At 44.3% G+C, this 17,256-nt stretch overlaps 1 protein-coding gene across 2 annotated transcripts in view; it reads left to right on the plus strand.

Moving 5' to 3' along the window:
* The first annotated feature begins 217 nt into the window (after nt 1-217).
* Nucleotides 218-17,256, plus strand: part of IQGAP2 (IQ motif containing GTPase activating protein 2) — a 130,395-nt gene continuing 113,356 nt past the window's right edge. For both annotated transcript variants that reach the window (XM_075137934.1, XM_075137935.1), the window contains exon 1: nt 218-394. In XM_075137934.1, the coding sequence (XP_074994035.1) occupies nt 349-394 (46 nt within the window). In that variant the 5' untranslated portion in view covers nt 218-348. The remainder of the gene's footprint in view (nt 395-17,256) is intronic.

Below are 17,256 nucleotides of genomic sequence, written 5' to 3' on the forward strand. Positions count from 1 at the left end.
GGGGGGAGGAGACTTTTTTTTTTTGCTTTTTGGGGTTTTCGCTCTCTTTTGCCTTTTTCTTGCTTTTTGCTTTTTTGCCTCTTTTTTTTTTTTTTCTTTCTTTCTTCCCTTTTTCTTTGTTTTTCTCCCCTTCTTTTTCTGTTTCTCCCGGCCGTACCTCGCCCGCGGCACACGCGCGTCTCCCGGTCGGCGGCGCCCCGCGGCCCTGCGCGGAGCCGCCCCGGGTGGCCTCGGCCCCGCGCGGGGCGGTGGCGGCCGCGGGCGGCAGCAAATCAGCGGGGCCCGGGCCGCGCATAAGAAGGGCGGGCGGCGGCCGGCCCCGTCCCTCCCGGCGGCGGCGGCGGCAGGATGCACCATGAGGAGCTGGCGCCCCTGCAGCGGCCCCGCTATGGCTGTGAGTGGGGTCGGGGGGAGCGCTTCAGGCCTTCTTCTTTCTTTTTGTCCCCCTCCCCTGCCGGCTTTCTCGGTTTAATATTAAAAGAGGGACTCGAGGGAAAATAAAACCCGCCCGGCAGACGCTGTTGCAGCGCGCAGCGGCTTGCTTTAGGTTAGCTCGCAGCGAGCTCCGGCTGGGTTTTGAACAGGTTTTCATGGGGCTGGGTTTTGTTCCGAAACTTTCTGCATGGATTGTAGCTGCAATTCCGCGTTGCAACTTGGGAGTTTTAGGTTAGAGCTAGAGCCTTTAACTTTACAACTTTGTGTTACAGGTATCGCTTTGGGCTGTAACTTCACAGCTTGAGATTGTGACTATAGCGTCGGGTTGTAATTTTGTAACCTTTGGATTATCACTTCGGAATTTCGGATTATAAAATTAAAACTTTGCTTTCTAATTTTGTAGCTTTGGCTTAGAACTTTGTAACTTTAATTAATAACTGGGGTGAGGCGAGAAGCAGTGCAGGTACCAGGCATCTCTTTCCAGAGGAGGTGTATTTGCTTCCCAAACCTGTATTTAAGAAAAGACCTGAAGCACTTTCCCTCCTCCTGCTGCAGGGCTCTCTCGGCATTGCTGTGCTGTGCTGGGATCCTGCACCGGGCTATGCTTTCTCCCGGTTCCTGTGAGCAGAGCAGCACAAGCCCTTGGCTTTGGCACCCCTACAACAAACACCTCTGATATTTCAGACATCGCAAAATGTGAACATGCAAATTATTTGCAAAGCTCACAACAACCCTGGCATCCTGTGGTCTGATGAGCAGCTTCCCAGGTCTTAGAATAGCAGCTTTGTTTAAAACCGGTTCTGAAACATCTTTTTTTGAAAGAAGCACAAAAACCCTTGACAGTTAGGGGTCACCTCACTTCCAGCCAGGGCGGACAGAAAAGGTGGTGCTTGGCAGCGAGACCTTCAGCTTGGAGGATGCTGTCTATTGATGCCTGCCAGTTGGGGCAATCTGTGGACCCTGCCTGTAGGTTTCGTTTCATATTTGCACTACCTAGTAGGTGGATGAGAGACTTTTGAAGGTGTATTCACAGTTGTCAGTACTGATAGCATTTTTTGGAGTGGTTGGTTACTAGAGACGTAGGCTGGGTGCCCATGCTAGCGTGTTAGCAAAGGTGAATATTTTGCTTGTGAAGCGAGTCTCCCAGTCATCTCAGCTTGCTGTGCCATTGCCTGCATGGTAAGGCAGTGTCTGGGTAGCCTGCCGCATGGTGCTTCAGCCCCAGGTTGGCGCTTTGTCCACTTGCCTGACATGCAGAAACTCCTCAAATGTACGTGGTATGCCCATCATGCCCCCAGCAACAGGGGCTTTCCTGTTCAGATCTGGTCTGGCTGGTATCGGAACATGTGAGTCTGGACACATGGTACTAGCTGGTCTGCCATAAAGTCCAATATGATCAAAGATGAGGCTTTGACTTAAAGCAAAGGGCTTATCCTTTGTGCCTTGGTTCCTGCCTGGGCGCTAAGGATGATTTATTTACCTTATTGCCAGAGCTGCCTTGAGTATTTTAAGAATCTCAGGCCTTATTTATTGTGGGAAAAGAATGACCACACTAAGGATGCTGAATATAGTTTTGAAGATGTGGTCTGTCCTTTCAATATTTATGCTTTGCTATGATAGTTCAGAGCTTTTTGCTGCAGGGAGAAGTTGGTGTTTTGAGTTGTAGCCACTCTCCTGGTGTTTCGTCTTCTGTCCCAGGGACAGAAGTGGAGGAGAGCATCCTTCTTGACTTTTCTGATGCCACCTCCCCTCTGACCGATGCTACCTGCTTGCTCAGCTCCAGTGGCTATTCTGTCCTTCCCTGAGCAAGAGACTGTGGCTGCTGTACTGCACTGCATCCTGGTTTTTTTTAGGTTTGATTGGTTTGTTTTTTTTTTTAATGCAGGGACCTTTGAGATAACATTCCTTTCAAGGGACTGGCAAAGGCTCCTCAAATATGCCAGGTTGATGCCTATGCCTATAGTTTTTAAAAAATACACCAAAGAACTCCACAGAGAACTCCATACACCAGAGAACAAACTATGGCCTTGTCTGTAGTGCTATCACAAGCATGGGTGCATGTTTGGTTTTTTTAGCCTGTGTCTAGAAAACCAAATATGCTTTATCTACACTGTATTTGCCTGCCATTTTGGGAGGGGGAGAGAAGCAGCATCTTAAAAAGCCAAAAAAAGAACAGGCTCCCTAACTAGAAAACTTTCACCAGCATTATCTGAGCTCTTACGAAGCCCATCATAAGTTGTAGGTTCTCTGTATAACTAAAAGTGCACTTTGGATCACTGGCAAACAGTTCCCTATGTTGAACACCACATCTATGCTGGATTTCCTAGAAGAGTTAATAAGTTGTCCAAGATAGGCTATCAAATTGCTAAGACTCCTTGCTTTAGCGACCTAGTACTGTTTTAAACATTTAACTTAACTTGGACTTTTGACTTTGGCTTCAGGCTCCTGGCAGAGTTTATGTGTTGCTCTGAAGAAGGTTAGCATTTTACCGTGATAATTCTTTGCTAGAAAATATATGAACCAGTGCATGGTTATCAGTAGCATTTCATTTTGATAGTTAGAGAGGAAGACATATGCAAATCTTGGCTACATTTTGTAGCCTCATGGATAACACTGGGGAAAAAAGTGTCCCTGGGCATAAGACCTTGTAGCACAAAGTGAGTAACTGGGAAGACTTATGCCTAATTTAAAACTAGATTTGCATTACAAGTTTTGCTGATGTAGTAACTCAGAGATACGCATCTAGAAAAAATTCTTAGAGATGATTATTTTCATCTCTAAAGTCAGGAAATAGCTGAATGAAACCAAACAAGAGGATGCCTTTCTGGGTGGGTGCTAGTGCAGGATGAACACGGTTCATGGGAGAAACAGGAGCTCAGAGCAAAGTCTTTGAGCCTTCTCTTAGCCTGGTAGGGCCAAAGCCTTGTGGCTTCCTGGACCACTTATTGAAACTCTTTAAGTCAATAGCTTAAAAAAGATACAGAAGAAATTTCTGTTGGTGCTCCATTGAGTCTTTCAGATATTCATGGCCAGCACCAACTCAAGTGAGATCACACAAGTACAGGGAAGCAGCATATACAACAGAAACCATGTTAACAGGCACACTGCAACTGAATTTACATAGCTGGTTTCCAGTCTGGCTACAGCTGTTGCCTGGTTTATTTCTCAATCCCAGCACAATCAGATGCAGAGGTTCATAGAATTGCAGAGAATTGGGACTTGTAATACAACTCGAGGTATGAGCCATTTTTATGACACATGCTTGGTGCTGTTGAAGGTTACGAAGAGAAAAACTATAAATCTTGGATATGCCTCACAGATTAAATGTGAAGTTTTGAACATAGGAAGATAGCAAATCAGGCAGTGGTGTATCTTTGAGAACGCCTTTTTCCTAACACTCTCAGGTCCTTTATAGCTAGGTCTCCCTGAAACCTGTGTGCAGAAATGAATACTTAAGTTTTGTAAGAAATGTCTGAATGGCTTCACCACACTTCCAGGAATGTCATAAAGCTACACTGAGTGAGGCCATGAGTGTCTGGATTTGCAAAGGATTTCAGGTATTTCCATGCTCAGAGTAGCTGAATTAACGTACGCCCCAGGTCCCTGTATACAGAGTGGGAGAGAAACTAGAGGCTTCAGCATCATCAAACACATTCCTTGGAGACAAGCAGCTAAAGAAGTCGTCTTCTTTCCTGCCAAAGCTGGAAAGCCAGCTTCACTGGGCATAGATGGGTAAATATGGGAGAAACTTGACTTTGGTATCCAGTAATAAGGGCGTTACTTGTGCTTCTGGTCCTGGCTCCCAGGACTGCTTCTGGAGTTAGGAGACAAGAAAAATAAGCAGCATGAAGCTTTGTGAGGGAGAGCTGAGGCAAACCTAAAGAGAAACAGCCTATGCCTCTCTATGAAACTGCACCTAGCTTCTTACTTCGGCAGGATGTGAAAGCTTGCAAACCGGTGGCTTTTCAAAAAGTGTTTAACTTCAGAAACTATAAATTTGTCTGCATGTCTATTAAGCGCAGGGAAACAAATGGCTATTTTTCAATTGAAGAGGGAAAAAAAAATCTTTTGGTAAAAGTTCCATAGGATTTTTCTAAGTGAAAACAGATGGGGTTTTTAAAGCTAAAAAAAAAAAAGCTTAACTGTATCCTATGCATATATATTCTTTTGGGTGTATACGTTTTTGTAGTACTTGTGGCTTATGAGAACACTTTTCTTCTTTTTTATTGATGGGTGTAATTTGGCAACCAAATACACTGTTTATCTCTTCCACCCTTTTGTAGGTTGCTAATAATTAATCTGCTGAATGAGAACTTGAAAAGTTTAACTGCTTTGTTTAACCAAGTGCACATAATTCATCTGGTAGGAGTGGTTCTCTGTGTGCCTTTTGTACAAAGCAGGCTCATCTCCCCTGAAGTCTCTTGGTAAAGAAAGGACAGAGCTATGTTACAGCATGCTTAAAGCTACTTGAACACTGTTGAAACAGGAAATGTTAATATTGTGCTAGAAATGTGATTTATAGCATATGTGAGTGTGCTAGATCTAGTCCAATACTCGAGGCAGGGAATAGGAAATATGCAGATTTGCCAGTCGCCTCTTCTGTTAAATGGTGTTTCAGTTACGTAGTCGTTCTAGTTCAAGATTTGCTTGATACTGTTGCTGATTCAAGCTGACTATGATTTACTAGGAATAATCTTACATGTAAGGTGGAAAAAAAAATGCCTGGCAGTGATAGGCAGGACCGGTGGGTCATATTTCAGTAGGATGATAAGCGAGTGTGGTCTCCTGTGCTCCGCTCCTTGCAGGAAATGATTAACCTGCTGTGTTTGCTTCACTTGTTCAGGCTGTTTCAGTGTTTTTTTGGAATTGGGTATCCTTGAACTGCCGCATGTTGTGGAATGAAAGCGCAGGTGCTGGACAGGGGAGAAGCGATGCCCACCCTGTCCTGGGGAGCAGGGTCAGTGAGGGCAGGGGCCGGGTGCCCACACCCTGGGGAGGGGAGGCAAGTGGGGAGGAGTGCCTGCTGTGGGCACCTCGTTTGCTGATGCTTGATGAGATGGGCTGGGAGACAAGCTGGGCCCTGCACTGCTCATTCATGGGTCAGCACTTCCTGCACCTCAGCACTTGCGTCATTCACCTTCAGAAAACAACGACATCCTCTTCAGCCTGGTGCCAGTTGGGCTTTGAAGAGGGTCGTCTGCAGGATGTATACTGCCTTACCTTCACAGCTGGGGAGAGGAGGGGCCTGCTGAGTGCCTGGCAAAAGGGCAGGTTTGTGCTGGTGATGAACACCTTGCCCCTGGCACTGCTCCAGTTGTGTTTTGCCAGCTGCTATAGCACTGGCCAAGGGTACCCTGGTCCATGGTGGTGATGGGCTGGTGGGGCAGGCAATGCCTACAAGGTGCTGTGTGGTGGTCAAGGGCCTTGGTAGGGTGTTGCGGTGGACCATGTGGCAGAAGATGGAGGGGACGGGGCCACGGTCCTCGCATGGAGGTTGTTAGAGCGGAGAAAGGGGATGCTTCAGTTTGGAGATCAACTTCCCTGCCACCCATCAAGGGACATACTGAATCAGGTGGTGTTCATACAAACTCTGCATGGCTCCTAAATACCTTTTGAAATGTGTAAGCAAATAAACAGCTATTAAGAACTGGTGCTCATGGCCAATTTCAGTGTTAAATTACTGTTTTGTTCAAATGAGTATGCACTAGCAAGAAACACTTACCTGGAGGAATTATGTCAGTTCTTTGTTGTCACTTATTGCCCAAGTTAAGAGGTCAGCCAGGTATAAATTCTTCAGGAGTAAGAATCAAGGAGCACTTCACAGCTCTAATTCACAACTGCTGGCAAACCGCTGCCAGCCCCTAAGGACCTGCTGCCTCAAGGTGTGGTGCCTGCCCTGCCTGCCAACCAGGCTCCAAAGCTGGCAGAAACTACTGTTCTCACCCCAGGTGCTTCTCTTGGCTTGGGTGTATCAGGCTAAGAAGTCTGTGGCTTCAGCTAAGTGGGTGATGAAGGATGTGGTCTCTGCCAGTCCTCCCCTGTGGACTCTGACCTGCTTCTTTCAAAGTGCAGTAAAAGCTCTCGTGGCACCTAGCAAGGTATTTACACCGATTCTTACCAGGCTCCAAAGTCTGCTGGGAAATATGTAGTCATGCATGCTATCCATCCTCTACTAGCTGTTCCTCCTGAAAATTAAGGGTATCCTCCTGCATTTGTGCTTGATTCATAAAGCTGCTCAGTACACTGGTTATATTTGCAGGATCAGAGCCTCACATCTTCTAGGAGCACAACACAGATTAATCCAGGGACAGTTGTGATGGGAAATGCCCAAACTCTGCACAGCAATGTGCTTCCACTCTTTCACAGGGTTGTAATGTCAAACTATAGGCCAGTAAATGTTTTACTTGTGTTTTTAAAGGCGTGTTTCAAAGGTGTTTGGGGGAATCATAGATAAGTACAGGGGATATCTGTGTCTAATAGTCTCATTGAAGTGACTAGAAACAAGGTAAAAAGCTTGAGAACTAAACAAGGACACAGGTTTCCTTTGCTGAAAACATGATCCTGTATCTAGAGTCATCTTCTTTCATGAGAGAAGCTGCTGTTTTTAACTGATGTTAATTACATTGGGATCCCAGCTCCCCCCTTGCTGCAGACTGTTGCAACTGGTGAGGTTTCAGCAGTCTGAACTTGCCAAGGTGGCTTCAGCTGCTCCATCAGGCTGCTGTGGTCTTCACCTCTTGCTCACACAATGGCATGGAGACCTAATCTGCCAGGAAGCTAATCTCTCCTTGCAGAGCTGATTTGCATTGCTGGATTTGCAGTCACTTCAGGCCTCTGCAGGGGCTGGCTGCAGATGTCACAGCTGTGTCTCCGGCTTGAGGCGGAGGGGTGTGTGTGTGGACTTTCTGGCCAGGTGGGACTGTGGCAGCCAGAATTTAAATGTGTTTAAATTGCTCTGGAACCGCACCCTGAAGCTGCGGTTTCGCATGTGCTTTCAGTCAGCTCTGCTGGTGGAAGAAGCAACCTCGACTCCTTCCATGGGATTATTTTTGGCTGGATTAGGTCCCCGGTCTGGCTTGCAGCACAAACCCACAGGCAGGTCTGCCAACATGATGTAGTAGCTGGAGCAGGGATGAGCACAAGCAGTTGGGGGAACGGCAGGTCAAGTTGATTTGTGTTACTGCTGCACACACAAGCGTCTGTGCGGTGGGGTAGCAAAATGTGCAGGCAGCAAGGGAGTGTGGACTGGGGCACAGGGGAAGGAGCAGTGTATGTCACCATGGTGTCCCCCCGCGTGCCTCTGCTGCGGTGCCGCTGCCACCCCAGTGCCCTGCTGCCTGCCAGGGCTGGGGCTGCTCTCAGCTTTCCTGCCACCCAGGGAGTTTTGAGTTACAGAAATGTTTTTGAGGGAATTTCGTCTCTAGCGCTGTAGTTTCATAGAGCCATAAGTGTCAGTAAAGGCACTGCAGTGTTTGCCAGGCAATGCCGCAGTGGTAAAGAAATTGTAAGAAACTGTCTAAATACTAGACTACTTGAACAAGAAAGAAAAAGAAATGATGTTTGTACATAAAGTAAGATTCAATATGCTTTCCCAACACTTTTCTGCTGGTAAGATTACTCTTGACTTGCAGGGCCTCAAAACTGTAGGGATGAGATGTGACTTGTGGTATGTGCTGCTTATTTCTGGGATTTTTAGTTTTTCAAGCCCAACTGATTTACCCAATCAATAGCTGACTGGCCTCTGTTCAGTGGTAAACAAGTCTTAAATTCCATATGTTCTCAATACAGTATAGCAGAATAAATAATGCATTGAAATATCAGCATGGATATGTGGTGGTGTAACTGAAAAGGAACACGAAGGAGTCCTGGGGAGAGCAGGGATTAGATTAATCTAAATTAATGTTTAGACTAATCTGGGACAGAGCTTTTACCAAGGAGAAATGGTCAGCTGTTTTTACAAAACCAAGCACACAGTAAACGTGATTTCACTACATCTGAGCTCAGAAGTTGTTTTGAATACTGGTTTTCAGGTCACACCAGAGCACAGATTTCTTCACTGTGATTTAGTGGAGGCTGGGAGATGAACCAGCCTTGGTTTGGCATTTGAAGTTGCATGGCAGCTGACTACTGAAGGTGGATAGACAGCTTACCTGCAAGGATTGGATGTGACTGCCTGTGGCTTTCAGTTTACATCACCTCTGACTATGGCAATGATGTTTAACAAATGGGTTAGAATGCTCCAGAAAACATACAGATTTTATCACATGTAAAGCAAGCTCCTTGCTTGTGCTCCCATTTCTGTCTTCATACAGATCACGAGAAGTAAGACCACATGGTTTTGCTGAAGATTTCACTGATGTGAGTTATTTTAGAAAAAAATGAATCAAATTTCTTAGTATTGTGGGTAGTAGCAGGCAAAACAAGGGCTGGTGTTTCCTGTAATGCTGAACCATGGCAATAACACCCAGCAGTTTCCCCTATTTTTTGCCACACTTAAACAAAATTAAGTAGCTCCATAAACGTTTACAGGGGTTTCTGCTAAAAACAGAGGCAGATTTCTGCAACATTCATATGTACCCTTTTTCCTAAAACTGTGGGAGCGTGCTGACTGGTAGGCTGGTTCTGTCCAGGCTGCAAATGCTGCCCATTGACAGGCCTACCTGGACTCCCCAAAAGGATGAAGAAACGAGCAGTTGGGATTTTTGGGTTCCTTCAGCAGTAGCAGAATTGGTCTGCACTAGATTCTTGGGCACGTTTGAGATGCAAATTTACATCCAATCAAGTTATTTCAATTTAGTTTCCTCAAGTTATAAAGTATAGACTTTCTTGGAAGTTGACCATTTGCATGAAAACTGTTACCAATTAGGTAGGAGTATTTTACTTGTGCTCACTCTTGACAGCCTTCAGTGTGCAGGCCAGGAGAAGCAGAAATACTGCTGATGAACAAAGCTTGTTGTGACGCTGGGTCTCTACAGAAATAGTTCCCATATAGAACAGGAATGGCAGAGACTCACCTGGGCGAGATACTGCTGATGGAGTAGCTATATTTTCAGACTGCTCTGCTCCCTACAGCAACTGTAAATGCCTTATCATAAGGAGGCTGACCATAAGGCGTGAGCTGGAAAGCAGGACAAACCTCTTCTAGAGGAAGAACCATTACAAGTCCTAGCAAAAGTCTTGATTTTTTGAAGTAGTGTTTCAACAAAGGAAACAGACTGCAGCTATGCAGAAGATGATAAAAGTCAGCCCTTGAGGATGTGAATTTCCGTGTTGGGTACAGACTTCAAAACTTGCAAACACATAGCTTAATTTGATGTTAAGTTCATGCGTGTTGCTTGTACTATGGTTGCCATAACAGTGATTGAAAGCTAGTTATGCTTCTTTTGTTTTAGTGTTCTTGGTATTGCTATTTCAGGCGGAATGCTTGTTTTGAGGTGTTTACACAATGCTTCTGATATGCTCCTGATATTTTATTCATGATTGATATTTAGCGTTGTCACTGCAGTGCTTTCGTTAGTGGAAATGGATTCAAGGCAGCGAGGAGGCTGTCCTGTGGTCAGTATTTGCTGCATTAATCCAAACTTTATTTTTTGGAGTGGGCTATGGAGCAGACACAAGCAAGTAACCTGAAAAATTAAGTTCTTCAGGATGAGATTGATGAAGTTTTGTGTCAGTTTAGAGGAAATATGAATTTAGTAGAACTAATACAGTTATACTTAGAAACTCTTGAGTGTATGATTTGAGTGAAAACTTATCTTCTGTGTACAGCTGTCAGTGAGTTGTTCTGGAAATGGAAGTACTCGGTTTATTGATAAGTTAGGAGGAACATCTGCCTCACTCCGTATCTGATGATTTTGTAGTGATATGTACAATAGTAGATGTGTCCTTGTCACTCAGAGCAGTTTTGACTCTCAGTATTTAGGTACTGGATGTACTGAGTGAAAGGGTGGGGTTTGTCTGCTCTTTTCAAACCTAGCTCAAAGGTCTGTGATCAGAGACTTAAATCTTTTGTGCTTTTGTTCTCTCCTATGGTTTTAACTCCTGATGATGAAGGAAAAAGTAATTCTTACTACTGGGTATGTTTGTAAATGAGAAATAAGGGCCGGAGTTGTCCAGAAGCAGTGTGGACAATTGCCCCGCAAACAATGTCTGCCTGCCTGTGCGGTGTGCTCCCGAAGTGACCTAGCAAGGAGCGCTGGGAGGAGGTTACCCTGGTGCCAATGGTGCCAGCTCCAATAACTCTGCAAGCACTTGCTTGCCTACTGTGGAGTGGAGGCAGCCAAGATGGCTTCAGGTAATAACTGAGGTCATTGTTGACGTGGGACCACCTCTGAACTAGTTACCTGCATTGATACACTGAGTTTGCCGCCTTTCTGCAAGAACATATCCCCTCACCCATGAAGCAGGAACAAAGAAGGTGCACCTCCATCCCCGGTGCCTTTCTGCGCCTGTGTGGACCAGCACAGTTGGCAAGGCCAAGAGGTTGTAGGGCGAGATCCTAGCTTGTGAACCTGATGCTGCATCTCCATCCTTTTTTTGCGGTTCCTGCTTGTGCTGGGCCATCTCAGTTGCAGAAACAGCTGCTGAGTGCACAGCGGCTTTGGGATTTGTTTCACAAGCAATTCGGCTGCCTTCCCAGGGGAGCTGGGAATGTTGGAGGAAGGGCAGGAACTGCCATGGCTCTGTTCAGTCTCTGCCTCTGGGTGCCCAGGGGTCCTGCTCATCACCTAAACTTACCATAACTATATGTTGATGTTCTGCATCATACAGCATTTCTTTATGTTCTTGTGAATTTTAAGCCATTTTTTGTATTAAAATTGTTCAATCTCTTTCTATGGGTCTGTAGGTGCAAACTAAATTTTCAGAAAAAAATCCTTAAGTTTTTTTTTCCCCACTAAGATTAAAAAAAAACCACTGTGCCTGTAAATCAAAACTTGAATTACAAACTTCAAAAATATTGTGACTGTAATAATTATTTAGGAACAAAACGCAAGGCAGTCAGAGGGAAATGTGTTCTCCAAGTTGAAGGCTGCAAACCTCATGGCGTGCATACTTTTCTTTTTTATTCACATGCTTGTGTTTGTATCTTGAAGAAAAAATGTGCTGCAAGGTTTCAGACGTTTTCTAGAGCTCCTTTCAGAGTATGGAGAGAATGAAGCAGATTATTTGTTCGGACCTTGGTAGAAGGACTCTGCAACAAACTGGCTGGTGAAGGAGCAGGGCATGATGAATTGTCAAAGGAAGAATTAAGACCAGATGTCAGGGCTGAGGGTTTCTACACTGCAGACTTTCTCATGGTGATTTCAAATTTACTCAGTACTTAAGTGATGCTCTTGCTTATGGCTTTTCCTAGACAGGTGTTTCTGTCCTCTTAAGTCTTATGGTTCAGACCCTGAGACTCATGTAGCTCTTGTCTGAGTTACTCAATGGCATTCAGACACAGCTTTCTCCTCAGGTTCTTTTTGTCTTTCACTCCAGTGTTCCTGCTTGTCATCCTCCCTTTCTGTTCTTTAAGCTACACCTTACCACATTTCTTCCAGCTGTTTACTGTACTGTGAGTTTGCTGGTAGGAAGCATTTTGATGTCAGCCTCCCAATGATCTGAATATTGAATCCATTTGGCAACTGTTCCCTTGCAAACAGAATATCATTCTGGACTTCTTTCAGGAGGTGTGAGAGGCTATTCCCTTCCCGTCTCTCTCATTCCCCCTGCCCCTGTTGTTCTTGTCTTCCTCCTTTCTCACAGCCAAGAGTAGCCTCCAGGTAGTAGGGGTTTACTACGAGTGTATTTATAAATCACTGTTCTGGTCTCAGACTGTAATGCACATGAGCTTTTTGACACTTTCAAGACTGAAAAAGAAATCAGTCAAGGTTCTGATTTGGCCAAAAATCCCATGCAGCATTTGCAGGCTGTTATCTTAATTGGTTACTGTTTAAATGGCGATCAGTCTTTTGTATTTCTACCAAAGAGTAACGACAGTGACCAAAAAGCTTAGTGTTATGCTATTCCTTGTGGACTTCAACTAATTTGCCTTTTGGTGAAGCATCAGTGGCTCTTGTTAGACATGCTTAGCTTCTTCAGTCCCTAGGGTCCCCCTTTGCCACAGTAAGTCTTGTACTTCATTCTGGTCCTGCCTGTTGGCTAAGATGTCTCAAACAACTTAATTAGGGTGATCTTAGCTGCTGTTTGCACAGCAGAGTATCTAAATTGGCAGCAGTAGGAGTGCAACAGAGCCGTGGGTCAACACCAACATCTGCAAACAGATCGGGGGCGGACAAACCTGAATTTGGGTTTCATGCTGCCACCGTGATGAGTTCAGTCTGTGCCCTACCCTTCCTCCCAATGGTTTCCAGCCCCTGTTTCCTGTTCTTCTACTCTGCTTCTGCAGTGGCTTTCTTCTGCAGTGGCTTTCTGCCCCGTACTTGATCCACAAATGTTTATGGGTGGGGTTGTGGCCACAGGCAGCGGCGGTGGTGGTGTGACTACATATAATGAAAGTTGCCTTTGGGGTTCAGCAGAAGGCTGCAGGCACATCTCCTTTTGCTGTTAACTTGTTGTGCCTCCACTTCCAGCTTCTTGCATAGACATGAATGCCTTTCAGATGAGCTTTTCACGCATTTTGGGTGATCTTCGAAGTATTTTACTCTCCACAAGTCACTCCTCCTTTTATGTAGGTGTGCATATGCATTTAACTTATCGATATACTTGCGATTCTTTTCAGAGAAAAATGGAATATAAACTTTCTAATGCTAGAAACAGATTTGATGGCATTTGTAGGCAAGAGACTTAGCATTTTTCTTCTCACTTAACCCAATTACAGGATTGATACTGAGGCATGCTGTAGACGCTAACATTTTTTTATGTCTTTCATAGCTGAGTAGTGTATTTTACTAGCCTGGCAATATTAAACTGTCCTTTTCATTATTTCGTTTAGATTCTGCTTGTGTTAAGTTGAACTGAGGTCACAGTAAGTAAAATGTAAGGAAATGGAATCCATATGGTAGAATTTTTGGCTCTTTTATTGAAGATTGTTAATGTATATTGCTAATAAAAAGCAAACAGGTTAAAGTAATTCCAGTGAAATGAATGGAGCAAATGGTAAATGTGTCAAAATACATGGAATTCAAATCACAAGTTCTTTATTTAAGAAAGCTGACAGAGGAACGTTTCACGCTTTACTATTTGTTTCCTCATGCATTAACCTCTGGAGAAGGAAAGACTGTTGGGAATTCCTGCTGGAATGTGCAATATTATTTTGAATGCCTCAAGCCTCCAGTGATGTGCTAATCTGACCAACCAGCCTTTGCAAAAAATTGCTTTTTTTAAAGCCCACATGAAAAATGTCATCCTTGCCATAAGCCTGTGGAAACTAAGCAAACCTTCCAACCAGACCGACTACTTACCAGTGTAGCCTTTTCCAAGCTGCCTTCAAGCTTGGCCGTGTTAATGGCTTTTGGACTAGGCAAGTGGAGGTAGGATGGCCTGTAAGGGAAAGAAATAGCTTGTAATTGGTCTTCACTGCCTCTTCAGGATCCATCAGTCTGACTGCTTCCTTAGGCTTGCAACTTTTTTAGGAACACAGACTGAGGCTTTATTAGCAAAGAGTTTTAAGGTCAACTGGGTAGTTCATAGAAAGGAGCTAGAATTTTATAGGTGTTCTTTGAGCACCTGAATCTTGGTGAAACCTGTTGTGCCTTGAGGTGACCAGCTAGCAAAGTATGCAAAGATAAAGAGATACAATTTTATTAAGGAGTTACCTGAAGTATTGCTGGAAACAGTGAGACTGGCAGTTAAATGTAGGTGGAAGTGGTTGGGCAATAGGCTGATAAATTGCATTTCACGTTTGTAATCGTAGATGGCAATACCTGAAGCTAAGTGAAATTGTTTGGAGTTGGATTTTCATATACTTCCTTCAACTCCATTATTCTGTCTCCTTGTTCTTCCAAACATACAGAAAAATTATACGGAAGTTAAGATAAAATGAACCATGTTATTTTTCTGCACAAGGTTAAAGAACTCTACCAGAAAAGAGGTGGTCACGCTCTGGTATCATTATAGAATAAGATAATGTCAGAACTACTTAATGTCTCTTAATTTATTGCCTCTACTAAAGTCTCACTTGGTGGTACTGTAGAAAGCCTGAGATTTAAAAGTAGAATAAAGGACGTGCATACTTATAAGCAGAAAAATGAATGTTAAACATCTTGGCAGTGCATGTGGTTACTTGCTGAATGCCAAAGCTATCTTTTGTCTGTGTGGTTAAATGAGACTTTTTCTAAACTTTGTGGGAATTCAAGTATCTTGAGACACATCTGAGGAGTCCTACAGTCTTCTGCCAGTGTTGGCACTTGACAGACTGTGAAATCAAGCAGTTTTGACACTTGGCTCAAGGAGCATGGGCTGTGGTTGCTGTTGCATCACTGTCCCCTCAGTATGATAGTCCTAAGGTCCATGTATTATAATAGTGCTTGGTCTCTGTAAATGGATGTGGTTGCACTTTTGGTAGCAGATACATAAGACTGAAATAAGACCTTTTTCAAGGAAATGGGGGGAGGAATAATCAGCAAAGTAAATGCACAGGAATGAGGCTCTATGAGAAAGCTCAAGGGAAAGACTGGTTTAGCAAACATTTTTAATTTTACATCAGGATGTCTTTTTACTGGACTTCTGTTGTCAACACTCCCATGCTAATGGTGTTTGTTTGTTTTCCCTGTTCGTGCAGTGTCTGGCAGTGAGATCTGGTCCAGAACAGTGGCCCTGTAGATCCTGTGTGATTCTTGTGAGAGCAGTTAATGTCTCTGCTGGCCAGAAAATGTGTGTGTATTTCTGTATGAAAATCTGAGTCTGCATGCTTCGGACAAAGTAACAACCAGATTAGGAGAGACATAGCCATTTTTAAGGGAGGGGGAGAATAGTTCAATGTCGGAAAGATTTGAAAAATGCCATATTGAAGAGCCTTATAATATAATAAAGTGCATTAGTCTACTATCTCAAGTGAATCTGCCCTCCAAGTTCACAGCTGTGGTAGGTTTTTGAGTGCTTGCAGTGTTTGCCTTTGTCCAGAGCCCTTTCTTGGAGCAAATGTTCAGCGAATGGACTGAATTCCCTTAACTGGAGCCATAGAAAAAGGCTCAGGCCATCTGGTTTTATTGTTGTGGGACATGCGCTAGCTGCTTGTGACTGTGCTCTTTGACAGAGGAAGTCTATAGAAACCTGTTTTGATCAGAGCCTTAAATTTTTCATCCAAAGATAAATGTCTTCCAGCATAACAATAGACCTGTATGTACTAAATACCTTAATAACAGAACACCTGTAATAGGTGTGTGGCGCTGTAAAGCCATTTTTTCTTAGTAGCCTACTGAATGATTTCTGTTCACATAGTTAAAGTTGGTATGTTTTCTTCTGCATATTTAATAGACTGTTGCATTAGATATCTGCGAGTCGATATTGGGAGTGGAGGCTCCAGAGGGAACTCCTTCTGCCTCTGTAGCTTTGAGCAGTGTTTTTCTGACACGTGTACATGTAATCCTGCCCACCTATTTTCCAGCTGCCTGGCCGTGCCGTAAGCTTCTGCCCCAATTGCAGTGAGGGCAGCTCAGGTAGCAGTGAGCCTGGCTCAGAGCGTTGCCAGCTCAGACCTGCTCCAGTTATGGGGGTTGGCTGGTGCTGCGTTGGTGCAGTAGCAGCATGTTGGATTGCCAACCTAGGAGTGACCGCAGCGCTGAACTGCCCTGGGCAGGCATTACTGGAATGCTGGGTAGCTGAAAGTACAAATTTTACTAAGAATAATATACGGCACTGAATTTACTGGCCTCTTTCACACTAGGACAAAATAGTTATATGCTCTCATATAATCTACAGTTTTAAGTCACCTTGACCATTTTCTTGAAACCACAGCACTGAAGTGTGATGGCAAATGCTTCATGTTCGCAGGTCATACTCATGGTACAGGCAGATATAAATGGGATGCTGCCTAGAGCCTGTTGTACTGGGCTCAGCTTTCACCGGGGCTGGCTATGGCCAGCAAAGTGTCCGTCAGGAGTTTTTGTGCAGAAGGGGCTTGGCTTTTGTTTTTGTGTTTTCAGCTGTTACAGCATGTCCCTGTTAAATGCTTTTCAGTGCGCTAATACTGGGGATGCGGGGATGGGCTCGGGTGGAGGAGGCAGGAGGGGGGGGAAGGGGTATTTGCAGAATTTGCAGAATTTCTCACCAGTGAACCAGAGCACTGCATGGCCAGGACAGCACACAGCTGGGACTGCCAAATGTGGTTTAGCTAATATTTAATTCAAATACTCTAGCGAAAAACTTTTATTCCAGCATTTTACAGTATTTGCTCATGTATGTTTTTTATTCTCCCTCAATCCTGACTTTACAAATTCTTTTCTGTCACCGTAAGAGGATTTTGTTCTTTCCGTCCTCTGTTATGTCCTGTGTATTGAGCTTCCCTGTTGTAGTGCCAAAAGAGCTGCCCTCCTCCTTGCTCACGTCTCACTTTCCATGGGAAAAAGTCTCTGGTGGCAGGAAATTGAGGGGGATTGGCCCTGGTAAATAAAAGCCTCTGTTCCTTTCTTTACTTTCTTCAGTATAAGAAGTCTTTTGGTATGACTGTGGCAAACACCTTATTAAAGAGTCTGCCTGCTAGAAGCAGCCACGTGCTGTTCTTGAGCTATTGCAGATAGTCATATGTCTTGAGTGCAAATGGATGACCAGGAAGCCTTAAATGTTGCTATAGGTTTTGCAGGTTTTTTTCCCAGCCTCAGTTTTCTAAGATCACAAAAACTGTCTGTTTGGGGAATTGTTATCCCTGAGTAACTTAGAATT

The sequence above is a fragment of the Calonectris borealis genome, chromosome Z (assembly GCF_964195595.1).
Source record: "Calonectris borealis chromosome Z, bCalBor7.hap1.2, whole genome shotgun sequence".
NCBI lineage: Eukaryota > Metazoa > Chordata > Aves > Procellariiformes > Procellariidae > Calonectris > Calonectris borealis.